Raw genomic sequence first — 25,782 nt, forward strand, 5'->3', positions numbered from 1 at the left:
AACAGCAACGGCCGACCTTGTGGCGTCTGTAATCCTGTATGAGAACATCTAGGGCGATAGGTTAAGGTGTACCAGGGGAAAAGTCACACATGAAATTGCTGCCAGAGCCACACTTTTAGAGAGCTTATTTATTTATTTATTTAGGTTAAAAAAACAAATACTTGAGAATAAAGTAAAATTTACAAAATTACAAAGGCTACCATACGTCAAGAAGGTGACCCGAAATCGAAAGAATAAATTATGATCTACAAGGGCGTTATTTCTTTTAAAATAACAAACTCCTGAACTAAACTCTTTGTAGAGTTTTGAAGTTTACTGGAAATAAAATCTGTATGGTGCTGCCAGAAGGAGGAAATCAAATAAATGGCATCCCCTTTGGGAGAGATAACCATATGAGATAACAGATCTGAAGTTCCTGGAGTAAAAATGTCACGTCTGGCTTTGGAGATTCCAGCCGACGAGGGTGTTGTACTGATGTTATAAAGCTGTGTTGCAGCTCATGCAGCGGATGGAGAGCAACTGCAGGGCCTGACTTCAGCCACGTTGCTCAGACAAGTCAGACACCATTTCAAACCAGCATACATTGTTTTAAGTCATGCTTCATGTTATATCAGCTCTGCGCAGGGCCGCATTAAGTCAACTGCGATGAACCGCAGTACACTATGAAAGCAGTAGGGAGCCGTTTAAGATTCGGCCTCAAGTATTTGAGGGTTTCTAGAAATGGTTTACAAGGTATGTACTCCGTCAGAAATGAAGGCTCTGTGCAGGGACGTTTTTCATTCATCACGGTATAAACAACGTAAATGTACCCTCAAAGGTACAGCAGTGGTTTTTAAGGTTCGATTGTGAACCTTAAATAAGTTTTCTCAAGTGAAAAGGATGTATTTGTACCTTTTCATGATGTTTTAAAACAGAACAATAAAATAAAAAGCCTGGAGACGAGATGGGGTGTGTGTCTTCGAAAATATCATTTCAATGGATTATGGTACTTCTATGTTCCCTGACTAGAGGTACTGAGATGTTCCCTTGAGGGCCTCAAGTGTGTAGCTATTTAGCCTCTTGACCCCTATAACAGTGTATCCTGAGGTGACAGTGAAGGTCTGAGAGTGCAGTCCTGCAGCTCGACCCTTCTCAGCAGAACTATTAATATTAAAGAATGTGACACAACACTATAGAGTTTGTCCACACAGTAGAGGAGCTAACAACCTGGTTTGACCACACCGACAGGCGTTTGTTTCAATAAGTATGATTTGCAGTTTTTTGTGCATTTTTCTTCAACAAATAAATGCGAACCATTGTTCCTTAATGTGCACCTGTAGCTTGGTTTTCCATATAACTGACTCCTAATTAAGCTGGAGGTGCTCAGTGCATTTGAGGGGTATGTACGTACAGTTTGTACAGAGGTTGCATGTACTAGATGTACCGTGTACTGTGCAAAAGTCAGACCACCCATTATGGACTTTCTAGTCAGAAAGACATCATGTACAAGTTACTCATTTTTCAGCAGATATTTCTAAAGATATTAGAAGGTAATCCACTTGCATGGGAAACAAAATCAAGAGAATAAGTGAAAAATTCGGAGTTGAAACGATTACGAAAATAGACAGAGAAAACGAGACCCCTAACAAGACCAGGTAGACCACCCAAAGCCGTCGCCATCAGATAGACAGCACTTAAAGCTTTCATCTGTGAGAGAGGGGAGAAAATCAGGCTGCTTCAGATCTGAAAACATCCACAGGCGTTTCTCTCCATCCTTCCACTGTGAGAAGACGACTTCCACGCTGTGGGTCTGAAAGGATGTGTAGCTGCCAAGAAGTCCTTACTGTTAATTTCAGTTTTTGACTGGAAATGAAAGAAATGGGGTGGTCACTGACCTCTGCACGGTCCTGTCAATATAAAAATTGTAAAGAAACTACATTTCTCAAAACCAATTATATAATAATTTAATATAGCTTCAAATTAGTTTCAGTTCGGGTTGAGCCTCAGTCTTAAAATGAATGTTCCCACTGTTTGAGGCAGTAACACTACAATTAGTAAATTTCCGAGCGCGTCATCTCATAGGAAACAATCGGAGATCCAGATTCTAGAAAATAAGAATAAAGAATCAGAAGCAAGAAGCAAAAGTGGCTAAATTATTTTCCTGTTTATTTATTTTCAATGTATTTAGTTTTATTCATGATTGTGCTGCTCCTGGGGCCATTCAACATAAGATATTTGGAAAAATGGCAGCATACTGGTAGGTAAAAAAGTAAGCATTTACGTGTGCGCACTTTGGCATTCAAGTTCTGTTCAAGAACGACAATATACAATAAATGCATGTGAAAGGGCAACATATGTCAAATGGTGGCATCGGTTTTTAAAAGTAACAATAAACAAAGACTATGAAACGACACCAGTCAAGATGGCAGAGTAGTCAGACGCTACTGTATACTACAAACACCGTGAGCAGGTACATCATGAATTCGTCTGAAGAAGCTTTTGAACTGTACAGCCCTTTCATCTTAGTTTATTCATGTGACCAACCTGCTTTTAGGTTAGAACAGCTAAGCTGATCTAAGAGTTTACGCCTCTATGCAACATCCCTTCCATTTCCAGAATGTAACTGTATTTGTTTCAAAGACAGAGTAAAAAAAGCACTGAGTGACTGCGACAGGACTGTCCTCGCTTGGCTAACATACATCAGTAGAAATGTAAGAGCCCCCTTTAGATTATACAAATGCTTCTTTCACCCAACAGTTTATTCAAGTTAAGGCAATATAAAAGAAAAATCTGGAAAAAAAAGGGGTTTTTCGAACAAGCTAAGAAAATAGAAGGATGTGAGCATAAAATCTATCCAGCACATATCTTCTGAGAGCTGGGAGAGAAATATCTTTTTTCCAATAAATTACAATTTGACAAGATAATACAACCCAGGTCTGCGTTACAAAACTTTGAGTCAAGTTGGTGACAAAGATCCCTCTCACAAACAACTAATGGGACTGAATGGTTGAATTCTCCAGCTGAAAACTTCCTATAAGACAGGGATACTCAGAAGCATGTTCTGTTCTCCCAAGGTATAAAATTTAAAGGTAACAAAACATTCTCTTTACACATACATAGCATTTAAAGATTGTGCAAGCACAGTTGCAAGAGAGCAAAGCTAACTAAGATGGATCTATTTAAACGCTGACTGATTTGAAACAAATGGAATAACGAAAAACTATTAATTTCCAGAAACTGTGGAATGGTCCTCAACAATGCATCAAGGGAAATATCCCATGAGAGCAAGGCACAAATGGTATACAGGCATATTCCAAGTAGTGCAGAAAAGACAAATTATAGTACTGCAGGAACAGGTGTTGTGTTGTGGGCATAACATTTATATGCAACAGTCTGTAAAGCCCTTCTTGAAGCCTCTTCTATTTGCCATAAAACTTCTTATTAAGCAGGAAAATGAGCAGGTTGACGTTTACGGTGGCTCGGTCAAAGAGTTTCATGACTGCCACCCCCTCATATTGTAACTGCAGAAGATCCTGCAATTAAAAAAAACAAATGCATTTTAAATTTGCATTGGGATGGTCAAGTATCTTCTTAACAGCAAAAACATTTAGCAGAAAATGTTAAAGGTTCATTGAATCAGCAGGAAATACAATATAATAACACAAATGCTTGTGCAGTAAAGGATATGGGGGAAAAATATAGCATATAAAAGAATAAAAATTTTTACCTGGTATTCTAACATTAGCGTCTCCAAATGTACTCCCATAAACTTGGCTTTTATTTCAAACACTCCTACAACCTCAGATGGAGAGATCTCAAAATGCACATTCTTAAATCTGTGAGAAATTGGAAAAAGCAGATACGCATGGATATAAATGTACATTTTAGGGCATCAATACTGCTCAATAAAAATACTTAAATGAATGAATTGGCAATGATTTTTAATAATGATAATGCATATTTTTTAACTAGAGTCTGATGAACACAACCTATTCTATGCATTTTTTGCAACATATTGAAAGTATTTATAAAAGCATTTACTATTGTTTTCAAGTAAATTCCTGCTTTATTAATCAGGTTTTTCATGAAACTGATTACCTGATTGACAAAATTGCTCAGCTGATCTACGAAACATCTTAAGCTTTTCATGAATTTCTCAATTACTAATAAAACTGATAGCAACAGCCCTAAACTATTTGAAATGAACAAGAAGACAGTGCTAATGGGAACGCACTGATTTGTCTGAAGATCCTCGATCTCGATCAGCACTCCCTTCTCATGCAGCCGTGCTGCCGTATACTTCTGTGATGCCTGCTTGGTCTTCTTGGCCTTGTTGTCTCCAGGCTTCTTTGATACCCTGAGTAGGAAAGAAAGTCCATACACTCAAGCTCTAAATAGTTAACCCTCTAAATCACAATGCCAATGACTAATCATACAGAACCATTACGCATGAAACAAGCAGATGGAATTCTCACTTACTTGCCCTTGCTGGCTAGATTGTCCATGCAGGTCTTGATGTATTGGTTGTAGTAGTCAATTTGCACATTGTAGAAACTGGTCTTTGAGTTGAGGGCAGCATTGGTCTGCTGAAGCTTCACCAACTCTGCCTTCCTTCTCTGGCGATACCTCCTCTGATTTCTGATATCCTGCACAAATAAGAGTTTTCATATTTATAAAAGGTTACATTAGAGTGGTGGTCATCCCATGCCTGGTTTGGCTAATCAATACTTCATTGTTCAAGTTAACTGAAGTGTGCCGATTGTGGATTTGAATACATCTATGCAGTGGCTAGGGACACTGAGGAGAAATCTGGAACCAAACACATTCTTCTATTTAGCCAGCAAGACATCAACAACTCTTTTGAAAACAATAATAAATGCATTATTTAATTCTGTTTTATAGTGTTTTTACAAGCAAGACCTTCCTGTATTGTCCAGATGAATGGTTCTAACTAATATTGGGGTCCTATGACTTTTTCACAGCACTGTATATGTTACAGATAGGTGTATCGAGAGTTTTTCAGTTTTTGTTATTACACATATATGAAAGTACAGTATAAACACATTTAGTCTACTTCTCTGGTACCTAAACATTAACACAGGGGTCACATGTACAAAAGGGATCTAGACAGAAGAATAGTGGGGATATTGGCCATTATACACTATATGGACAAAAGTATTGGGACACAACTCCAAATTATTGAGTGCAGGTGTTTCAGCCACACTCACTGCTAACAGGTGGAAATAATTAAGCACATAGCCTTGCAGTCACGATAGACAAACGCTGGCAGTAGAATGTGTCATACTGAGCTCAGTGACTTTAAACATGGCCCTTTCATAGGATGCCACCTCTGCCACAGATCAGTTTGTGAAATTTCTGTCCTGCTAGATCTGCCCCTGTCAACGGTAAGTGCTAGGATTGTGAAATAGAAGCACCTACAACAGTACTAGCCAGAAGGCAGGACCACACAAACTCAAAGTGGGACCGCAGAGTGCACAGTGCCTATCCTCTGTTGAATCATTCACTGAAGAGCTGCTTCTGGAAGTAACATCAGCCAAAGAACTGCACACAAGCCTAAGCTCAAAATGCAGATGTCTATGGATTTAGAATGAGATGTCGTAAAAGCTCCTGTAAGTGTAATATGTTTGTGTCCCAACACTTTTGTCTATATAGTGTATATTACACAATAAGTACAAAAATAGAAAAAAAGAAATAAAATAAGTACAGAATAAACCAGAGACACAGAGGTCTATGATTATACAACTAGTAGAACCCTATTTCTCACTCTATATGAATCAAGTAGACCATTAAATATCTATCAATCTAGCGTCTCCACTACGAATGTGCCTTAAATTCTACAACAAAAACACATGCCAAACACACTTGACATAGTACCTTAGCAATGTCATTGATGAGATCCTGGTATCTGTTCTCTGGATGGACTTTGCCCAGCTCTGCCAGTCTCTGGAGGTTGCTCTTGATCTTGTCCTTCTTGCCCTGCAAAGTGAGGCTATCATCCACCACTGGTTTGGCCTGCTTCATCTTTTCTGGGGTTTTAGCATCACGAATGGCTCTCCGCTGCATGGCACGCTGGTACTCCACCTCCTGTGGTCCACACGCAAATTTATTCATCAATAAAAGTAGTGTCCAGCTGATTATCCTTGTTTTGTAATTGCATGTTCATGTTTGTTGTGTACCTGTTCTGAGGTTGCAGCAGTTTCCAGGATTTCAGAGAGTGTTTCCCCTGGCTGGAACCTGATCACATCCACAATGAGCCTCTTGGTGCTGAAAGGGGAATTATTTATTGTTACTGTTTTTATAGATTACCAATGAGCAATAAAGAATGCTGGTAGCATAGACACAGATGTAGAGGTTAATACAGACATGACATTCAGTTTCCTAGCAGTAATATTAGCTGCCTGGCTTCCTTTTGCATAAGTGAGCTAACACAAAGAGTCTCTTGCCTCAAATATCCATATATCCAAATATCCAGGCATGTTTACAGATGCAGTAATGGTGAAATTTGTAATTTTGGACTGTGTGCCACTTTGAGCCCTACTCAAGCTACTTTTGCTTGGTGAAGTACTATAACTCATAAGCCTGCGATTCAAATTTAAATGTTCATTTCCAGAGTGAACTGCTTTCTGTAATGCAATTACACAGAACAGGCATAACATTATGACCTATCCTTGTTTCATTGTCCATTTTATGAGCTCCACTTACTGTATAGGTGCACTTTGTAGTTCTATAGTTACAGACTGTAGTCCATCTGTTTTTCTGATACTTCGTTAGACCCCTTTTACCCTGTTCTTCAGTGGTCAGGACCCCCATGGACCCTCACAGAGAAGGTACTATTCAGGTGGTGGATCATTCTCAGCACTGCAGTAACACTGATGTGGTGGTGGTGTGTTAGTGTGTGTTACACTGGTACAAGTGGATCAGACACAGCAGTGCAGCTGGAGTTTTTAACCACCTCAGTGTCACTGCTGGACTGAGAATAGTCCACCAACCAAAAATATTCAGCCACCAGCGTCCTGTAGGCAGCGTCGTGTGACCATTGACGAAGGACTAGAGGATGACCAATACAGACTGTGCAGCAGCAGATGCGCTATCGTCTCTGACTTTACATCTACAAGGTGGACTGACAAAATAGGTGTGTCTAAGAGTGGACAGTGAGTGGACACTCCAGCTCCAGCAGCACTGCTGTGTCCGATTCACTCATACCAACGCAACATACAAACTAACACACCACCACTACCACTTCAGTGTTACTGCAGTGCTGAGAATGATCCACCACCCAAATAGTACCTGCTCTGTGAGGGTCCATGGGGGTCCTGACCACTGAAGGACAGGCTAAAAGGGAGCTAACAAAGTATCAGAGAAACAGATGGACTGCAGTCTGTAACTGTAGAACTACAAAGTGCTCCTATATAGTAAGTGGAGCTCATAGAATGAGCACAGAAACAAGGAGGTGGTCATAATTTTATGCCTGATCGGTGTATACACACACACACACACACACACACACACACACACACACACACACACACACACAAATATACAAAGTCTACAATCTGAACGTATCTGGTGGAAGCAGAGTCTCTAATACAAAACCACTTTCACTGAATTCATTTGTCTCATACGTGTGCCTGATAAACACATGGTAAATTTCACAAGCACTTTTATCCCATGTTAATTGACCAATCAAATTGCACAAATTAGACTACAGAAGCTCCTCTGGTAAAACTAATCTAACACAAACACTGCTTTAACAAAACGAATGAAAAGTAGAACACACTTCAGAAGAAGAGTCTTTGCATCCATTTCAGCATTGGCTTCACCAGGGACATCAAACTTGTTGGTGAGGGTGAGAGAGACCTCAGTTTTGCCCATCATCTCCTTATTAGGGTCATCGGGGGGCAGTGGATTCTCACCTGTAATTGTAGCATTGTAGCAGCTCATCCCAGCGAATGTAAATAACTCTTTAGTGACCATGTTCTGCATCTTTCCTTAGTAACTCACCTATCAGACTCTCTATGGTAGGCACCTCTCCCAAATCCTCCAGCAGCTCATGAATGGGGTCATTGTGCTCTGGAGCGATGGCATCCTGGTGATCTAGCAAGAGCTGTAAGAGATAAGGCACAGGAAAAAAAAATATCCATTGAGTCATGAAAACAGATCACACTGGCAGGCATGAGTGTGACTACAGTCATGTGATTCACACACATACCGTGTGAGTATTGATGATTTCTCCTATGGAGATGTAAATAACAGGCTTGGACACAGTAACCAGGTCCGAGTACTGATCCACATTAAATTTCTCCTCCAGTGACGGGACGTCGCAAGCTGCCAAAAAGAAGCGTCTGTGGAGAACAAATAGGAAAATGTAGAAACAGGCAGAACAAATTAGCTTAAAAATGAACAGATCTGATTGGCTGAACTACATTAAAAGCCATTATAAAATACTCAATATGAAGTGAATTCTGTATTACTGCAGCAAGCTATTAAGACTGTCTACTCTTAATGGACTACAACTGGTATTAATTACCAATTATTGATTAAAAGAATATAGGCATCAAATAGCTGATAGAGATGTCAAATATTTGATGATGTAAATATCTGGAAAAGCAGAGTTTAGGTGAAGCTGAGCCACTGTGCTAAAATGAATAAAATGCAGACGATTTATTATATTTCCAAGCCCACAGACATAAATATTTCTCTGTAATGCTGATCTAGGTTAGATCTCATTCAAATTTCTATATTGTATAAATGTTTCTGTATTTGACATGAGGAGAAGAAATGTATAAGAAAAATATCCGATATCGGCCCACAACGCCTAAATCAATGCATTCCTAATAATTACCACATTTTTAATGAACATTTGTGCATTTTATCATTCTATTTTGTCAGCGCTTTGTAAAAGCAAAACCCATTCATGGCTTATTCCTTCAAGGCAGATGTAAAAAAAGGTCATTTCTGCTGTTTTATCTACTCTTTTCTGTTAATGCGATTTTTGAATGCAGCTATTATGTTTATCTGATTGTGTAAAGAACACAATCTAACAAAACTGTGTGGTCTTATTTGGTGTGTTTCACAAGCTACCAACCATCATTTTCAACAAAGAAAACATGTATAGGTACATAAGGCACACATCAGTGGCATTTCGCCATTACTCTGCTTAAACAGAGCAATAGTAAGTGCTCATGGATCCGAATTCTGCTCTGGAGAAGCTCACATGCTTTGATAAATACACTGTCATATAAAGACAGCTCTGGTTTTTACTGCTAAAATAATTGTGCTGTCACCAAAGGGGACATGCATGCAGCATAACTCCTCTGGCAAAGGTTTTTTTTTTATCCAGTTCATGTAAAAAGAGAACAAACACACTGAGAAGTACAAAAACAACACAAAGCCTCTACCTGAATTTCTGGTAGGAGTTGGTGAGGTACTCATTAATAGGGTTGAGATGGGCATTGTCTCCGAGGAACATCTTGTTCGAGGCAGCGTGCTGCAGCATTTTGGCGATGGAACCCAGGTTCCGACGCTGGTCAGTGGTCAGCTGACCTCCCGCTGACAGATCGATGATATCAAAAGCATCGGGGGCCACAATAGCAGGGTTCATATAGCGGTAATACAGCAGGTTTCCAACAATCTGGAAATAGACAAAGACAATAAGACTGACTGGCAAATAAAGTTAAATTCAGTTGAAATGGAGTCTAACTGACATGCTTCGGTGACTTATTCCAGGTATATCATGGAGAGTCAGTAAGGTTCTCTTGGGTAACAAGACTGGATGTCCCAATATTCAGAGCTCACTTTACACCAAGGTACTCTTACATGTTACGATTAAAGAAATAAAATAATCTTAATTTCCAAAGCAAATCCGTGTAAAATAGGCTGGTTTGAACATTTTTGCATGGATCTGCCCTGAGAATAAAGGCCATTTTATTTCTTTAATCAAAACATGAGTGCCATGGTGTGAAATCATATATGTTACATATTTTATTACTGTAGAAAAGATGTACACTTTACTGCTTTCATTGCGTAGCGCATGTCTACCTTTCACAACCAATGCAATATAACAATTTGTCTAGGCAAACACAAATAAAGATGTCCATTTTTAATCTGTTCCTAATAAGGTTTGCAGGGCAGAGCAGGAAAGGAGAGAGAGCACAAAAGAGTGAGACAGGGGTGTGGCTCACCTTGTACGGGCAGGCTCAGAGGAGCAGAGGCCTCCAGAGAGCAGCGAAGGCAAGGCAAAGAGGGCAGCTGGAGCCAGGAGAGAGAAAGAGAGGGGCCACAAGGACAGAGACAGAGGCAGCATTGACAGGAGCCAGGAGCACCACAGCAGATTAGAAATAGTAGCAAGTTTCCCACAAGGATTTCAATGGGGAAATCCCCATTCACAATGTAACTCAGTCCACAAATAGACCTAATCTGCGTGTGGAATACCACAGAATACCGCATAGAGATTAGGTCTATTCTTGGACAGAATGACATTAGAATGGCACACAGACAGGAGTGTTCAAGGCCACTTTTGTGCATGCAAAAAGAAAAACAGGTCTGGACCAGAAACTGGTGATGTTTTAACTGTCCCAAGACGTCCGAAGAAAACGGGCAAAGAAATGCATTTGATTTTCTACAAGGATGTGTACTGACAGCCCCGTCCATTATGCTTTAGGGGGCAACAAACCTTTAAAAGCTCATCTTCAGTGGCGTCAGGGAACTTTTCATGAAGTGTATCCTTCAGCACTTTGGCAATGAAACGCATCCCGTACCTGCAGATGAACATAATCAGCCCCTGTCAGACAGTCTGTCAGTGACACTGAGAGCCTGAACAAAGACACAGGTCATATAACAGGTGTGTTTGAATATTCAAATATGAACATGCCAGTGGTCATTTTCATACATTAAGGGATGATTTACAGTAGGTGACAGATAAAAGCAAACACACAGCGTAGACGAGGGCTTCTCAAAGCGTGGCCCCTGGTATAAAGTATGACCTGTAAAGACATTTCATTTGGCCTGCCAGAAAGTTACCCTAAATCCTGCCCCCCATCCACATAGAGAACAAACACATTTTTATACTATATACAACTTATCACATTCTTATTTTCCCTTAGAAATGATATAAAGCAATGTAGTAACAAAATCTTGTGTATATAATACATTAAATATTTGAAGCCTTCCTACCTTCTTTATTTGTATACTGTTCTATCTTTTTGGCCTTTGGACCACTACAAATATTGCACTTCAGTCCCAAGACAAACAGCTTGGATATCCCTGGTGCAGACAGGTCTTGCATATAAACACACACAGTCATATGCAAAAGGGCACCCCTAGTCAAATTACACATCCTCTACAGAGAACAAACACACTTCTGTATATTTGAATGCACGTTTACTTTTGCTGAAGTTAACATATTGGAGGAAAGAAAATGCATAAAATGCAAAAGTTACGGCACATTTTATATTTTAGGCTTTATTTTCTCCAAAATTTACAGAACAATGCCATATTTAGATGTGTTCTCTGTTGAGGTATAAGATAATATTGATATATTTAAGTATTGCAATATTGTTTTGTGATACTGTATCGATTCTCAAAAACAGTATCAATGTTTAGGTAATAGTTCACATACAAGGATTGATGCCAGACCATAGTTCACTTTGTGTTGTGTTTAAACCCCTGACCATAAGATGGTCCTACCTACTGAGTGTGCATGCCGATATCATCACTATTGCATAATAACTTATGTTTTTAATTGATAAATCAGTCTTACTTCAAGTTTACAGTCTATTGTATTATCCATCTTAATATTCCTACTTAGCCCCTGATAGGGTGATTCAGGCAATCAAAATATCCTTATGCTTTTAGTGCTGGCAACATTTACTAATAAGGAGATGCATTTGAAGCTGAAGTCAGTGTCCCGTTTCCCAGTGTCATTTTCCCCATTCCACCTTAAATGGTGCAGCAGTTGCACGAGACGCCTCGAACTTAGGACTTCAAAATGTCCTACCTACAGTTTTATGTGAGGAGATACCTGTATTTATGCCCTATTAGCAAGCGTGTTAGAACAAGGCTTCTGTAATATGGTGAATACAATGAAGCCTCATTACACCAGACCCTCCCTGACTCATCGTGTCCAAGGAGGTAAAAACGATTTTTTTTAAAACTAATATCAGTGAATATTAATTCCTTCATTCAGACTGCACAAAGAGTACTGCTATGATGTTGGATGTTACAGGGATTGTGATAAATGAAATGCAGGTCGCTGTTCTGACAGCATAAGAAGTTCACTTTTTTCTTTTTTTTCTAATTTTAGGCATATAGTGGTTTTTTTTTTTTTTACATTTTTTAAAAAAATGCAATATACCTGCTACGTACTGTATCGCCAGGTTCTTTCCAATACACAACCATAGCTCTCTGTAGAGGATGTACTAATGCATTTTTCTTAGAAAATCAACAAAGCATGTCATTTGACTAGGTATGTTCAAATGTTTGCATACAACTCTACACACACACATAAGATACATCTAGGAGGCGGATACTTACGGGATTTTGTCAATAGAGACTACAATGGCCGAAAGGAACTTGTCTGTGACTGTTCGCATGTTCTTAATGGACGCCTCCAGACGGTTGCGAACCTCCTCGTGGCTCATTGCCTGCTCTGGTGTGACGTCATAAGGCAGTTTACTGTATGGGGCAGAGGAGGAGTCCACTTTTAAATAAAAATAAACGAACTATCTGTGTCAATGCATATTAGCTAAGAGTCCGTTTTACCAATCTATGGCATATCCATCTGCTTCATGTAACAAATGATTTTGTTGCTAGCTGAACACTTTTTTTTTTTCCTCTTTTATAGCGGAGAATCCTCAGGGCCCTCAAAGAAGGCCTAATGGTATCTGGGAACTAAAACCACATGTCTAATTTTAGTTAATGTAATATAATTTTTGTGCTTGCCGCATTTTAAACTCTACAGATACTACAGTAATACTCTTATTTCAATGTTAAGTTGGGCACAAAAGGGTTAAAATCTATAGTATCTAGGCAGATACAGCCAAGTGAGCTCTCCCACTTGTTTAGACCTTAGGAGCCAGACTGAAAGTCTTATATAAGGTTTATAGTTTTTACCAACATAATTATGAGCTGACAGACACCTGACAAGAACTAAGAGATTTACAATGGGTTAGACCAGTTTTGTGATGAATAAAAGAAGTTTCTCTAGATCTTGGACTGGAAGTCCTAGAAATGTCACTAACTTCAAATACAAGCTACAGTGTAATCAAGTTGTCAGCCAGTTGTTAGAAATGGAAAGCGGCAATGCAAGCACTATGCCAGAGCTCTTTACTGGTGAAGTCACTGTAAAAGTGCAATATATGTCTGTAATAAACTTCACATGAAACATGAAATGCCTTTTACAATAGCTATGCTTAATCTGCTATTAGATGCTAAAAATGTTTATTGTTAGTTTCTATTGGTATGTTAGTGCCAAGATATTAGAAGGCCCACAGGGAGGCTCTCCACTGTCATTATTCATCATATTTTTCAATTACAGAGAAAATTCTTTCTCTCGGCCCTCTTTAAATCCAGGGCTATTATTTTATTATTAAACTTAAGACTCTCAGTAACTAGTAAATGAATCTGTTACTACAACAAAGCAAATACGTTATGTAGTTATGCCCAAGAACTTCAGTGAGAGGCATATATTAAGGCTTAATGGGTAAAAATGTGGTCCATTTCATTTAAATCTCATATGGTTTCATCATTAATCACTATCTAAACATATATGGTAAAGTAACTCTAACCTGGCTTCTCCTGTTTGAGACTCCATTTGGTTCACCCAGCTCTTGTAAATGTCCACTGGGTCAGTTTTGATGTTTAGCGCCTTGTCGTCCATGATTTCTTTTACGACGGGAGACAGAATCTGCCTCAGGGCATTCTGACCCCGAGCTCCTCTGTTGAAGCTCACCACCATCTTGATGACTGTGGGGTTTCCAGTTACAATCTCCTGGATCTGGTCCACTTTTGATCTGTTCAAACATGGCAAATGTTAATCGTGATGTAGTGACTCACCCTCTAATGAAAACAATAAAATGATCATTCATTTTCCCACATGTTCAAATGTAGTTACTGGTGAGTCTTACTTGATTTCCTCTTGCAGCGCTGTTTTGAAAAGTTTGAGCAGCAGGTACTCCTCACGCTGGTTGGAGGCATAGTTGTATAACGTGAAAATCACAGAGTCCATGAACTTGGTGGACTTGTTCTGGGGCATCTGGAAGATCAGCTTGGCCAGGTAGGTGGGATTGGTCTGGGAAAAGGTTAGAAAAGTTATAAAAAGTAGTTTGTGTTTCAGCTTTTCAAAAGGGTTTAAGGATAATCAACATCTGAATCATTCACAATGAGTGCATTAGGATAATAACAGGTCATTATAGACAGATTTCTTTAGAATTATATAACACTCTGGCTTCCTATGGTTTCCTATAAACATCATTGTCAACAACTAATCAGATTTGTTGACTAATCACTGCAGCCCCACCTGGAAGAGGTGCAACATACCTGCAACAGGTAGAAAAGGTACTGATAGGCCTCCAGCTTCTCTCTCTTCTCTTTGCTGAGAGCCTTCAATCCTCCCTTCTGCTTGTTCATCATCATAAGATTGGACAGCTCTCCCTTGTTCTTCTTGGTCAGCTTCTTGCTGTGGGAGACCACCTCCTGCAGGGTGATTTTGTTCTTCACCAGCAGGCCGATCTTGATGTCCATCAGGTTGAGGTCGTTCTCCAGCTGTTGGTTGGAGCGAATGTTGGTGATCACTTCCTCTCTCAGGCGCATTAGTTCCAATTCTTCCTGGAAGTCCTGGTCACTGTGGTCCAGGAGGTGCACAAATTTACGGACAACCGCCATCGGGGGATCATCCGCGTTGACTGTATAGGAAGATTTATGATTTTATAGATTTTAAATAGACAGTATTGAGGCTCAGAATTCAATTTTCATTCAAAATAGTTCTGAGGAAGACATTTAATTGCATGTGTGTATGTCAGATCCTTTACCTATATACACATATATGTATGATAAATCCTTTGCTAACATGGCCTGATTTGCATCCAGATAATAGAAGGGTATGGAAGATCATCCTTACTGAGTGTCTTGTAATCATCCCTCGCTTTATTGGCTCGGATGAAAGCTTGAATCTTCACCACATCATCAATCTATGATTTCAAAACAAATTCAAAGAAAAACTTTTCAGCTGAAACACGACTCTGCAAGGACAAAAACAAATACACAAGCAGTTTCTGCAAATGCAAATCTAGAATCAGTTTCTGCAAATGCAAATGTGAATATAAAAAGCATATAGCCACTGTCCAAACAACAAACACACCTCAAAAACATCTTTGTTCTATGCAACAGCTACAATGGTGTTTTAGGGCCACTGTTAAAAAAAATTTAAATAGAAGCGGCTTAGAAAATGGTTGGATGGATGGATGGATGGATGGATGGATGGATAGATAGTACAATTTGTGAATAAAGTTGTAACAATTTGAGATAAAAACTTGAAATAAATCGAAATAATCAAAAATAAAGTCATAATAGTTTAAGAATAAGATCAATAAAGTCAATAAATGACAAAGTGGGATTTAACCAGGAAAAGTCTCAATATTGTGGCCAAAGTCTCAATATTGTGGCCTCTATGTGGCCATAGATTTCACCCATTAAGACATACTCAGCCTCCCTGTCTCTCCTGGCACATCAGCACCAGCCTATTATTAGTATAAGAAACCAGCCGAAAAGGCTGTGCAAGAAACTGTGTTTATTTAGAATAAAGAACCAGACAGACTCAGAGGAAACTGATTCGTTGAAGGAGAATTCACAGGCAGTGGCGTCTACAGGACTACTGGTACACTGGTACCTTGTAGGCAGCTGTGTCATTCAAAGAGGGCATATAGTTTCACAGACGACAATGAGAATGATTAAGCGTAAGTTTTAGATTAAGTGACCCTTATTAGTCCCACAACTGAGGAATTACACCTCCGCATTTAACCCATCCATGCAGTGAAACATTACATACACACAAGTGAACACACACTCACGAAGGGGCAGTGAGCACATTTGCCCAGAATGGTGGCCAGCCCTATCCACAACCAAGACCCTGACACGTTATGCCAGCCCCCCTACAATTAGTTTTATTATATATATAAAAAATAAATAATCATGAGTTTATTCTTGTAGTGTTATGACTTCATTCTCAAAATATTAGTTTTATTCTCAAAATATCAAACAACAGCTGCCTTTTACACTGTGTTAACAGTGCATGAGGAACAGACCAGTAGAAATGTTCCAAAACATTATCTTATATTAAAAGTAAAGAATACTTTTGCCTTTTCATGAAACTATTTAGAGGTCCTTTTCATAACTGTGATAACATGCTTTTTATCATCACCCACAGGGGGTTCAAAATCATAAGATACACAAATGCTGAGGGAAGAGACTCACATGGTCTTTGAAATACTGTAGCCGGTCTCTGTACTTTTTGCGAGCCTGGTGCATCCTAACCATTGACTGGATCTGAGGAAGTCAACACAAATATAAAAATGAGCTCAGACTCTTAAAGAACAATCACACCACTATCACGCAAATGCAGCATCCTTTAGTGTCTCCTGCTTCATTCAACACTTCATGGCTACATACCTTGACAGCATCTTCGGTGTGATCTTTCAAGTACTGCTTTCTTTCACCGAATGCTTTCCTCTCTTTGTAACCCTTCCAGTGGGCCTGCAGATCACATTGAAGCAGGAGAGCAATTACTAAGGACAAAGGAACTTCATGAAGGAGCCAGGGGTATCATCATTGACAAAGACTGTGACAATGACTGTTTGACAATGAAGACTAGCAGTGAAAAAAAATTAAAATAATAAATAAAAATAAACATTTTCCAAATAAGAGGAAAATCAATTGTCCACTGCAACAGAAATCTAGAACGCATTATGGAAGAGAAAAACAATTTGCTGTTGTCAGAAGAAAACCTTGTACCTCCAAAATGAGAACTTTATAGAAAAAAAACATACTTTGCTTTTAATGTAAGTCAACGGTACCAGAACTTTTTCCAAGCCATTTTGGGACGTTTCTTTTGGTCCATTCATCATGAAATTTACACACAATGTAAAGGACAACAAGCTTTTTCAAACCATGTCAAAAACTGAAAAATGACAAAAAAAAAAAATGGAGATACAAGGTTTTCTTCCGACAGCAGCGAATTGAAGAAGGGATGGTCTAGAAGATGATTTATTCTATGTCAAAATTTTAATTCCCAGATGTTGATGCCCTCAAGTAATGTCATGGCAATGGCTATTGTACATCACTTCTTTCAGCAAAGACAGGGATATATGAATGCCGTAGACTCAAATGCGTCAGGTAGTTGTATGAAAAGAAAAGGCAGAGAAAGCCTGAAATTCAAAAGTGTTTTTCATGTTATGATATTGTTTTCACAATGGCGCATGTAACTTTACACTTCTGAGTCATGAAATGCCTTCTGGGTATTTCCTTTACAAAACAAACATCACACGCTGCAGAAAAGGCTCCTCAGAAAATGTTGCATGTGCATGCAGTGCTATCAAAATAACAAGCTAGGCACGTGCATTATACCACACAGCTGTCAACAAGCCTTACTACAAACAATCTGGATGATCCAAGATCACTGCTGAGATGTAGATTAGAACCATCTGCATGTTTTCCAACACTGATGACAAACATAGCCGCATTGTGACTGACTACATTTCTAATTTATGTTGTGACTAAATGAGGAGTCTTTTGAGGGGTCCGAAGGTCGTGTCTTTGAGCTGCTTCTCATGGCACCAGTTGTCTGTTGCAGTTGCAAAAATTTAATGGCATGTGGTACAAAACGTCTATGGTGAAGTGCTTCTTGTAACCCAGACAAAAAAAAAACTCGTATTTTAACACAAAACAGTAAGAGCTATAAGCCGATTTGGAATCGCTTGGATTTTCTGGAAAGCCATGGTTCTCCGCAACAAAAACGTAATTTACAGCACATCTCTTAACCGAACGTTTCCAGAGTTATTAAGCAATATGTGAGGAAAGCAACCTACCTGAGCATCAACGTAGACTCACAATTAATGTGTGTTTCTATAGTGTCAATAGGTCAAAGGGGGAGACCCACCTGAATGCATTTAATGGCTGGGTCCTGGTCTTTCAGGAAGTCAAGACGTTGTTTTAGACCTCGTCTCACCAGGTAACCACGGCAACGTGCCTGTAGCTTGGCAATCAGGCTCTCGTTGGCCAACCACAGCTGCTCACGGTTGTAGGCAGCAGTTACTCCAGAAACAACAGACTGACAAAGACAGAGAAAGGCATTAGGTGAAGCTAAGAGTTGAAGCAATTTTACAAACTGACAACTGCACATGACAATACCCAAATTTAACCCAATCTAAATATATCATACATCATATATATATATATATATATATATATATATATATATATATATATATATATATATATATACACACACATACACACACATCATATCATATATCATATATATAAACAAACAAACAACAGAAAAAGACAAAAAACCCCAAAACAAAATATAGACTATTCATCACATCACCACCTATCCAAAGATGACATGCCGGGGTAACGCTACACGACTTTTCCGATTATAGCCCCGATTCGCAGTCTGGCCGAGTCTATGCTTGGTTGGCTCAAGTCTGCAGATTTTTGAGTCAGTCGGAGTTGACAGTTAGAGAGAGAGTCAAGTCATGTGTGAGGAGCGCAGATTTTTTTGGCCTCCCGATCGTGTTTCAGACCAGTCAGAGTTTCGTTATGTTTGATTTTTTTCTCTCCCCCTTTCTGAATGTGATCTCATGTAAACTGGTCAAAGACTCCATCTGAACGGAGTCCTGCAACAGCCAACGAAAACCGAGAGCATGAAAATATGAGAAAAATATAAGAAAATACAGCAAGTAAACAAAGGAAAATAGCGAATATCCCTCACATGTGGAGCGAATCTTTTCAAAAAGCATGAGCACAATCGAGTTTATGTGCATTTAAAGCTCTAAAAAATACCAAACTGATTACGGTTTAAAACCAGTGAGCCTCACTTTAAATCCATGAGCCTCACTTAAACATTTTTGTAATCTGTTAAGACTTTAAAAGTCATGTAGTGAACCCAGACAACTAAGAAGGCTTAGAATTTTCAGTGGACAGTTTGTAGTAATTTGAGAAACTCGCAGATGAAAGAATAAAAATAAAAGGGAATCGAACATTACAATAAACCATTATTTAATATTCTCTGCAAAGATTACAAATTAAATTATGTATAACTCTCTCGATTCTCTTGGCAGTTATCGTTGGTCAAAAATCAGCATCAGGATACTTGTCAATGTTGATATCCAATTTCATCAGCTTCTCGCCCAGTCCTTACCTGGATTTCATCCTTGTTTAGCTGTGTGTTGTTCTGCACAAAGTCCGCAGGCGCATCCCAAGTGCCCTCTTTAGTCTTCAGGTTGTAGTAATAGTTATGACCTCCCTTCACCCAGTGCTTCATCCACTCACTGCTGTTATCTCCTGAGAATTGCAGGCAAAGTTTAAGTCCAGTGCCATCTGATCACAGTGGTCTTTCTATAGAGAAAAACCACTGAAACCAAGGACAATCGCTAAAACAAGGCAATGGACAGCATCATCACTGAAACCTGTACATCAGTTCTACATCCAAACTCAGTCATCAAGCACAAATCTCACTCTTACCCTCCTTCTTTTTGTCCTCCTTGATCTTGGCCAGGTCTTGCTGGTAGGTCTGGGCACACTCTGGGGTCACCCCATACAGACTGGCACCAGGAGCACGCAGGGCAGCCAGCGTCTGGGCTGAATCTCCGCTGTCCACAGCCTCGTTAATAGCCTGGATTGCCTGAGAGACTGTGGGTGACCAAAACAAATATATTCTTTAAGATATACTTAATGTATTATTAAGGTGAGGCTCTATACAGGTTAAAAGGGAACTTTTTAAAAACAAAAGATACAACACAATCAGTCTTTGCCAGCTGATTACTGTAGCTGTAACTCTTACAAGTATTCTTGTATTGGAAGTTTTACAAAAAATACATTTAAATGCACAAATGAGATGTTATCAACTTAATAATTTGTAAATATTGTAAATGTTTATGCCAAAAATCTAGTCTTGGGATGACGAAAGAATTAAATTTATTTCAAGAGACATTTGAGGGAAAAAAAAAAATTCAGAACACATTACAGATTACAATTAAAATCTTATTTCTTATTACCTAATTAAAAACACCAAGCACTGTTACAAAAATTATTTCTGAGGCAATTTTGTAGCATAAATCCAGCTATGAGCAATAAACTAGGGATTCCTTCTGGAATATCCTTCAGAATATAGTTAGGAATGAACATGTTATATTTCATCAGTGCAGGTATTCTAGATTCAAGAGTTTGTTGGTTCTGAATGTAGAAAAAAAGCTTTTTTGCTGTACTGCTTATTGAGATAAACATATTTGGAAAGCAGAAAACAATTTTTCAATGACATATGACAGAATGCGATTGTGCCAAGTACGGCAAAACTAGGCCTTGATTAAAATCATTAATATTTGGAATACGCAGGTAGACTCAAGTATATGTGAATACACCAAACATGCTGAAATAAACTAATTTTTGCTGGGCTTCGACATTTTTATGATTACAATTTAAGAAAATGCTTGATGGGATTCCAACCTGTAGTGTCTTGGCTTAAGGTAACAGCCATACAGCAATGTTCTTTTCTAATGTGCTTTTTCAAATATTAGTAAAATAAAAAGGCATTAATGGAAATCAAAGAGAAAAAGATATTAGGTAGAAACAACTAGTTTTAAAGCATCCTTACACTGTATTGCCTCCTCTGTGTCTTTGTTGGCCCTGAGGATGGCCTCCTGGATCTCATCCAGCCAGAGGACAGCTGATGGGTCCCGGGTCTCCTACACCAAAAAAAAACAACAACATTGTTCTCTCTCTGTTTCGGCTTCAAACTGTGACTTATTAGGTCAAAATGATGACATTTTCTCAAGATTTTGATGATAAATCAACAAAAATGAGTTATTTCTGAGAAAGGATGTGACTATTTCAACTTATTTTGACAAAATAAACATGAATGCAAATTAGAGTGTAATATTAGTTTACAGGAAGTCCATCAGACATCTTTAAAAGAAGCTAAAGTGAAAGAAAAAAATGCTGTTCACTAAAGTAATGCCAGACTGAGACCACTAGAGGGTGAACGTTCATTCCCTCTTCAAGCACATTCAGTTTACTCCCATCCATAACTGCTGTCAACAAAAATGAATTTGCAGAATCATATCTTTGATCAAAGACATCTTCAAAGCAAAAGACAAAGCCCTGTGATACCAATAAACTCCTGAGACTGAAGACAGTCAGCTGTTATTAAGTTAAACTCAATTGTGCATTAGAGCCACATGATGTCAGTCTGCATGACTTCTTCTGGCAAAGTGTGCAAACAACATGGAGCGGTCGATGCACCAGATAAACTCTCCCTGGACGGAAAGCGAAGAGCCATAAACAAGAAAAGACTAAATGTGTTGATGTCAGTTTAGATAAAGCATGTCTGCCTGGCTGTCGCGTTCACTGGGGCACATTTCTACCACCAGGTGGCACTCTTTCCCTCTAACAGCCGCAGCCCACATGCTGAGCGTCGTTTCCGGAGTGCGCTGCTCTCTGTGCTAATTGGCTGAGAGCACAGGCCCCTCTTTGTACCTCTCCCTGCTGCTGGAGCCCGACACCAAACCTGAGGGTGTGGCGCGCTGTTAAATACAGAGAAACGTTGACTTCTTGGAGATTGCAACAGGTCTTCGCATAAACAAGCCTGTAATTGTCAACTCTAACTCTGTATTCACACTTAGTCTGAGGGACAATGATGGGTTATTGTACAAATAGGGCTGTAGGCGGAGATGTGTTCAATGGGCTGTAACCCAAAAAAAAAAAAGAAATTAAAAATAAGGTTATCAGCACTTCTGACTGTTAATCACAATTGAGGAAGTGAAACAGGGTGTGGTGAAATGTCCGAGATTGCGTTTCTGCCTCTCCAGGGCCTGCCACATGATATCACAACAATAAAGGAACTTATTATATCCCAAAGTTAATGGCTGTGAATGTATACTTAAAAGTGTCTATAACTAGCTTTCCTCTGAGGTAACACAGTCTAGGAATAGCATTATGACCCAATTGCGTAAATGTTTATCTGCCAGCACAGAATAAATTGCAATTTTCATGATGAGACACTGTTAGGCACAATTAAGCCCATCACGACTATGAAAGCTGATAATCAGCAGATGATTAACTGACAACTGAACTGTCTCTTTTGTTCATTGTATCTAACTACTAAAGCACAAGCCTTTACTCACTGCTGCCCTCTACAGGTGCTACAGCACCAAGTTAGAAAATAGAATTTTTGTATTTTTCATTAAACCGACCATGCGTTCTATTATTTACATCAGAGGCCTCAAACTTAAACTACCTGGGGGCCATTAGACAGGTGTTCTTCCCCAAAGGGCAAGGGCTGGTTGAAAAAAATGCAGGGAAAAAAAAAGACAATTTTCTTAAAGTATCTTCATTTTTGTCATTTTTCAGTTTTTGACATGACTTGAATACATTTCATACATTGTGTGCAAATTTCATGATGAACGGCCCACAAGAAACAACCCAAAATTACTTGGACAAAAAGTCTGGCTCCATTGACTTGCATTAAAAATAAAATATGCTTTTTCCTCCTCCTGTAAGCATTTTGTTGCAACAAAACCTTGTATCTCCAACAGCGATATGCTCATTTAGACATGGCTTAATAAATATTTATTAGCAATTCACAAACCACAAATACTACCACTGCTACCACTAATACTAATATAGATGTAACAGATGTAGAAGTACTAAAAAATATGTAGTGTTTGATACATATTTTAGTGTTAGAGGACTCTTATTATGAAAACACTGATGTTTCTACATCATGTAGAAACTTACGACATGTTAATCTGCGTTTTCAGTGGTTTCATCTGATAATTCTATTTTTCCTTCATTTTGATAAGCTGAAAAGAAATGAAATGAATCCATGAAGGCAAATTTAACCATCAGTCTATATTAGAATAATAGCTGTAGCTAAATTACAGTCATGTCCACTCCGTGTGCAGCACATATGCGGAGTCAGGTTTTAGTTTAAGCTTCCTCTTGCATACGGCAATTTATTTTTGGCTTTTAACAACATAAAATCAGTTCAGGCTGTTGCTTAGGTCAGTTAGCCTATGTTAGGCATATGCGGGTCAAATTTAAGGATGGATTGTAAGAGTACGCTGGGCCGTATGAAGCTGTCTCTGGGCCAGATGTGGGCCATGGGCTGGTAGTTTGAAACCCCTGATTTACAATCATATCAATTCTGTATAATAAGAATCTGGAAAATGGTAACTTTACAGAAGAGGGCAAAACTGCTTTTTACTTACTTTAGTGTAACTTAATGCAAACTGAATTAATTCCAAGTACTTTGTGAACATTTCTATTGGCCCATTCATCAAGAAATTCACACAATGTAAAAAGCTGCTGCTGTGCTCAAATGATGTAGACAAGCAAAAACCAAAAAAAAAAAAATTTGTTTGTTTTTAACCATGATTTGCCTCAACCCAACAGATGAACATGGACCCAGTTCAAATTCTACGCTGCTACATAAACATATGACAGTGAAAGCTAAAAACTGGTGAATAACTGCAGCCAGCTCAAACTATTGCGATCAGACCATGATAGCATAACTGTGGCAGACCTACTCACAATAATCAGAGACCTGAAAAAAGAAGCAATGACTTCTTATGACATTTCTAATTTTATCATAGAATGGAGCAAAGCCCAGATGATGGTCTGCTCTCCACCTGCTCCTGTCTGACTGAGTGAATCTCTCATGTCTCCTCACTTCCACCAGCTGCTTTGCACATGACTTTGCAGAAACCTTTAGAAGAAAAAAAGAAAAAAAAAAAAAAAATCCAGGAACTTCCTCCCATAACCACTTCCTCTGCTACTAGCATATTTGGAGAAATCTATGTAAGCCTCACACCCAGGAATCACCACTCAGAATGAGCTCAGGGTCTAAAAACACTGCTCTAGGGTGGACGGCCAGAGTTTTGCCCATTTTAGGCAGTGATGGAGTCATCAGCCCGTTATTTCCTACTGTTGTGAAAAGCGTTGCATAAAGGAAGACTTTGTTTTCATAGCCATTTTGAGTCTAGCGTGATTCAGAAATGGGGCATGGCAACAATTAAGCCTCGGATTTCATGAACATGTACACAGAAGATAGATATCAGTGTTGAAAGCTGATCCCTGCTGACTATGGAGGAGTCCATGAGAGTAGAAAATATACAATCACTTAAAAAAAAAAAATGCTTCCAAAGAAGAAGCACCCCCAAAAAAAGACCATGTTTACAGTATACCTGTAGCTGAGGTTAGTGGCCAGAGAATATTAGAAAATACAACAGAATATTAGATTCCGATTCCCTTACAGCCAAAAATGAGTTGCCTATGAAAATGACCTGAGATCATAGAAAGTAAGAGGCAAGTGGCTATTTAGATAAATGAGCTGAGCATAATTACGCTTTGACATTTTGGTACAGGTGTAACAGCAAAAGTGCAAGTACACTTACTCGCTTCATGTTATTTCCCTTAGAAAACTGCAAAATAGACGGGCCAAAATCTAAATAACAAGATTTCTGATTACGTGCTGTGATCATGCACCACTACTGAATACATCAAAGATTTTAAAAATGATTGACCAAATATGCTGCCTGGGATAGTGACCGGAATTATAATCAATCTGCATTATGTCATTTTGTTTAATCCTTAACAAAACCCTAATAGGCGGCTGCTCAATGTCATTTAATGTAAGCAATGTTGGCTTTTTCTCTCACTGATCTACTGAAAAAAAGCACTGATGGAAAGATTAACATGTCACTCACCAGCTGACACATGACTCCTACATCTCTGTGCATTCAGATAAGGTGGCGACGTGCTCTCTGAAGAACAACCTTCTGCTCTAAACTCTCACCTACATGGCAGCAATTTCAATTTCACTGAAGGGGGTGGCTGAAGAGTGATTTTATGCAAAACGTGGCATGGAAAGCTACCTTACTGCTCATTAACCTTTCTCAAGGGGCAGTTGGCTGATTAACACTCAGTCTGGGACAATCCAGACCTCAGCATCAGCGAATGTATTTGGGATTACTTGGATGGTGAGAAAGAAAAAAAAAAATCCAACTTTAAGACTGGACTTTGGAGGCATTTACAAGTTTGGAAAAATAATCCCACAGACAGTCAAAATATTAATATTGTATTTAACTGTTGACACTTCTGTGTAATTTTCTGTTTGTATATATTTAAATGAATAACTTGTGTTTAATGGAAATTGATGAAAAATTAATTAAAGAAATAAATAAATGAAGGGAGATTTTTGTCCACAGTATTGTATAAAGCTGAAATGAAATGAACAATACTCTGACCAAAAGGAAAGTCCAGGATTTTAGGTGATTTATTGGATGGGAAATGTAAAAGTAAGGCTAAAACAATGAGACTACACTAGAGGTGAGGGGGCGGTGGATGAGACGGAGTGAGTGTTAATGATGTCATCTGGCTGAAGTCATGAGCTACTGAATCACATGAAATGCAGCGTTCAGAGACAGCAGTGCTTCAGTGCTTCAACTGCAGGGGAAACCGACCAACCACAGTGGGCGTCAAACTGAAACTATAAATATCACAGAGATACCG

The 25,782-nt window shown here is 38.9% G+C and overlaps 1 protein-coding gene across 1 annotated transcript in view; it reads right to left on the reverse strand.

Moving 5' to 3' along the window:
- Window positions 1-2,124: 2,124 nt before the first annotated feature.
- Window positions 2,125-25,782, reverse strand: part of iqgap1 (IQ motif containing GTPase activating protein 1) — a 61,436-nt gene continuing 37,778 nt past the window's right edge. The window contains exons 16-37 of the mRNA XM_017711619.2: window positions 20,867-20,957; window positions 19,738-19,905; window positions 19,415-19,557; window positions 18,149-18,319; window positions 16,663-16,746; window positions 16,468-16,539; window positions 15,116-15,185; window positions 14,536-14,900; window positions 14,124-14,287; window positions 13,785-14,009; window positions 12,532-12,672; window positions 10,673-10,757; window positions 9,399-9,631; window positions 8,210-8,342; window positions 8,002-8,104; window positions 7,778-7,913; window positions 6,177-6,264; window positions 5,875-6,084; window positions 4,459-4,625; window positions 4,214-4,336; window positions 3,707-3,815; window positions 2,125-3,512 (exon numbers count right to left, since the gene is read on the reverse strand). Of these exons, the coding sequence (XP_017567108.1) occupies window positions 3,399-3,512; window positions 3,707-3,815; window positions 4,214-4,336; window positions 4,459-4,625; window positions 5,875-6,084; window positions 6,177-6,264; window positions 7,778-7,913; window positions 8,002-8,104; window positions 8,210-8,342; window positions 9,399-9,631; window positions 10,673-10,757; window positions 12,532-12,672; window positions 13,785-14,009; window positions 14,124-14,287; window positions 14,536-14,900; window positions 15,116-15,185; window positions 16,468-16,539; window positions 16,663-16,746; window positions 18,149-18,319; window positions 19,415-19,557; window positions 19,738-19,905; window positions 20,867-20,957 (3,195 nt within the window). The 3' untranslated portion in view covers window positions 2,125-3,398. The remainder of the gene's footprint in view (window positions 3,513-3,706; window positions 3,816-4,213; window positions 4,337-4,458; window positions 4,626-5,874; window positions 6,085-6,176; window positions 6,265-7,777; window positions 7,914-8,001; window positions 8,105-8,209; window positions 8,343-9,398; window positions 9,632-10,672; window positions 10,758-12,531; window positions 12,673-13,784; window positions 14,010-14,123; window positions 14,288-14,535; window positions 14,901-15,115; window positions 15,186-16,467; window positions 16,540-16,662; window positions 16,747-18,148; window positions 18,320-19,414; window positions 19,558-19,737; window positions 19,906-20,866; window positions 20,958-25,782) is intronic.

Source organism: Pygocentrus nattereri, chromosome 25, assembly GCF_015220715.1.
Source record: "Pygocentrus nattereri isolate fPygNat1 chromosome 25, fPygNat1.pri, whole genome shotgun sequence".
Taxonomy (NCBI): domain Eukaryota; kingdom Metazoa; phylum Chordata; class Actinopteri; order Characiformes; family Serrasalmidae; genus Pygocentrus; species Pygocentrus nattereri.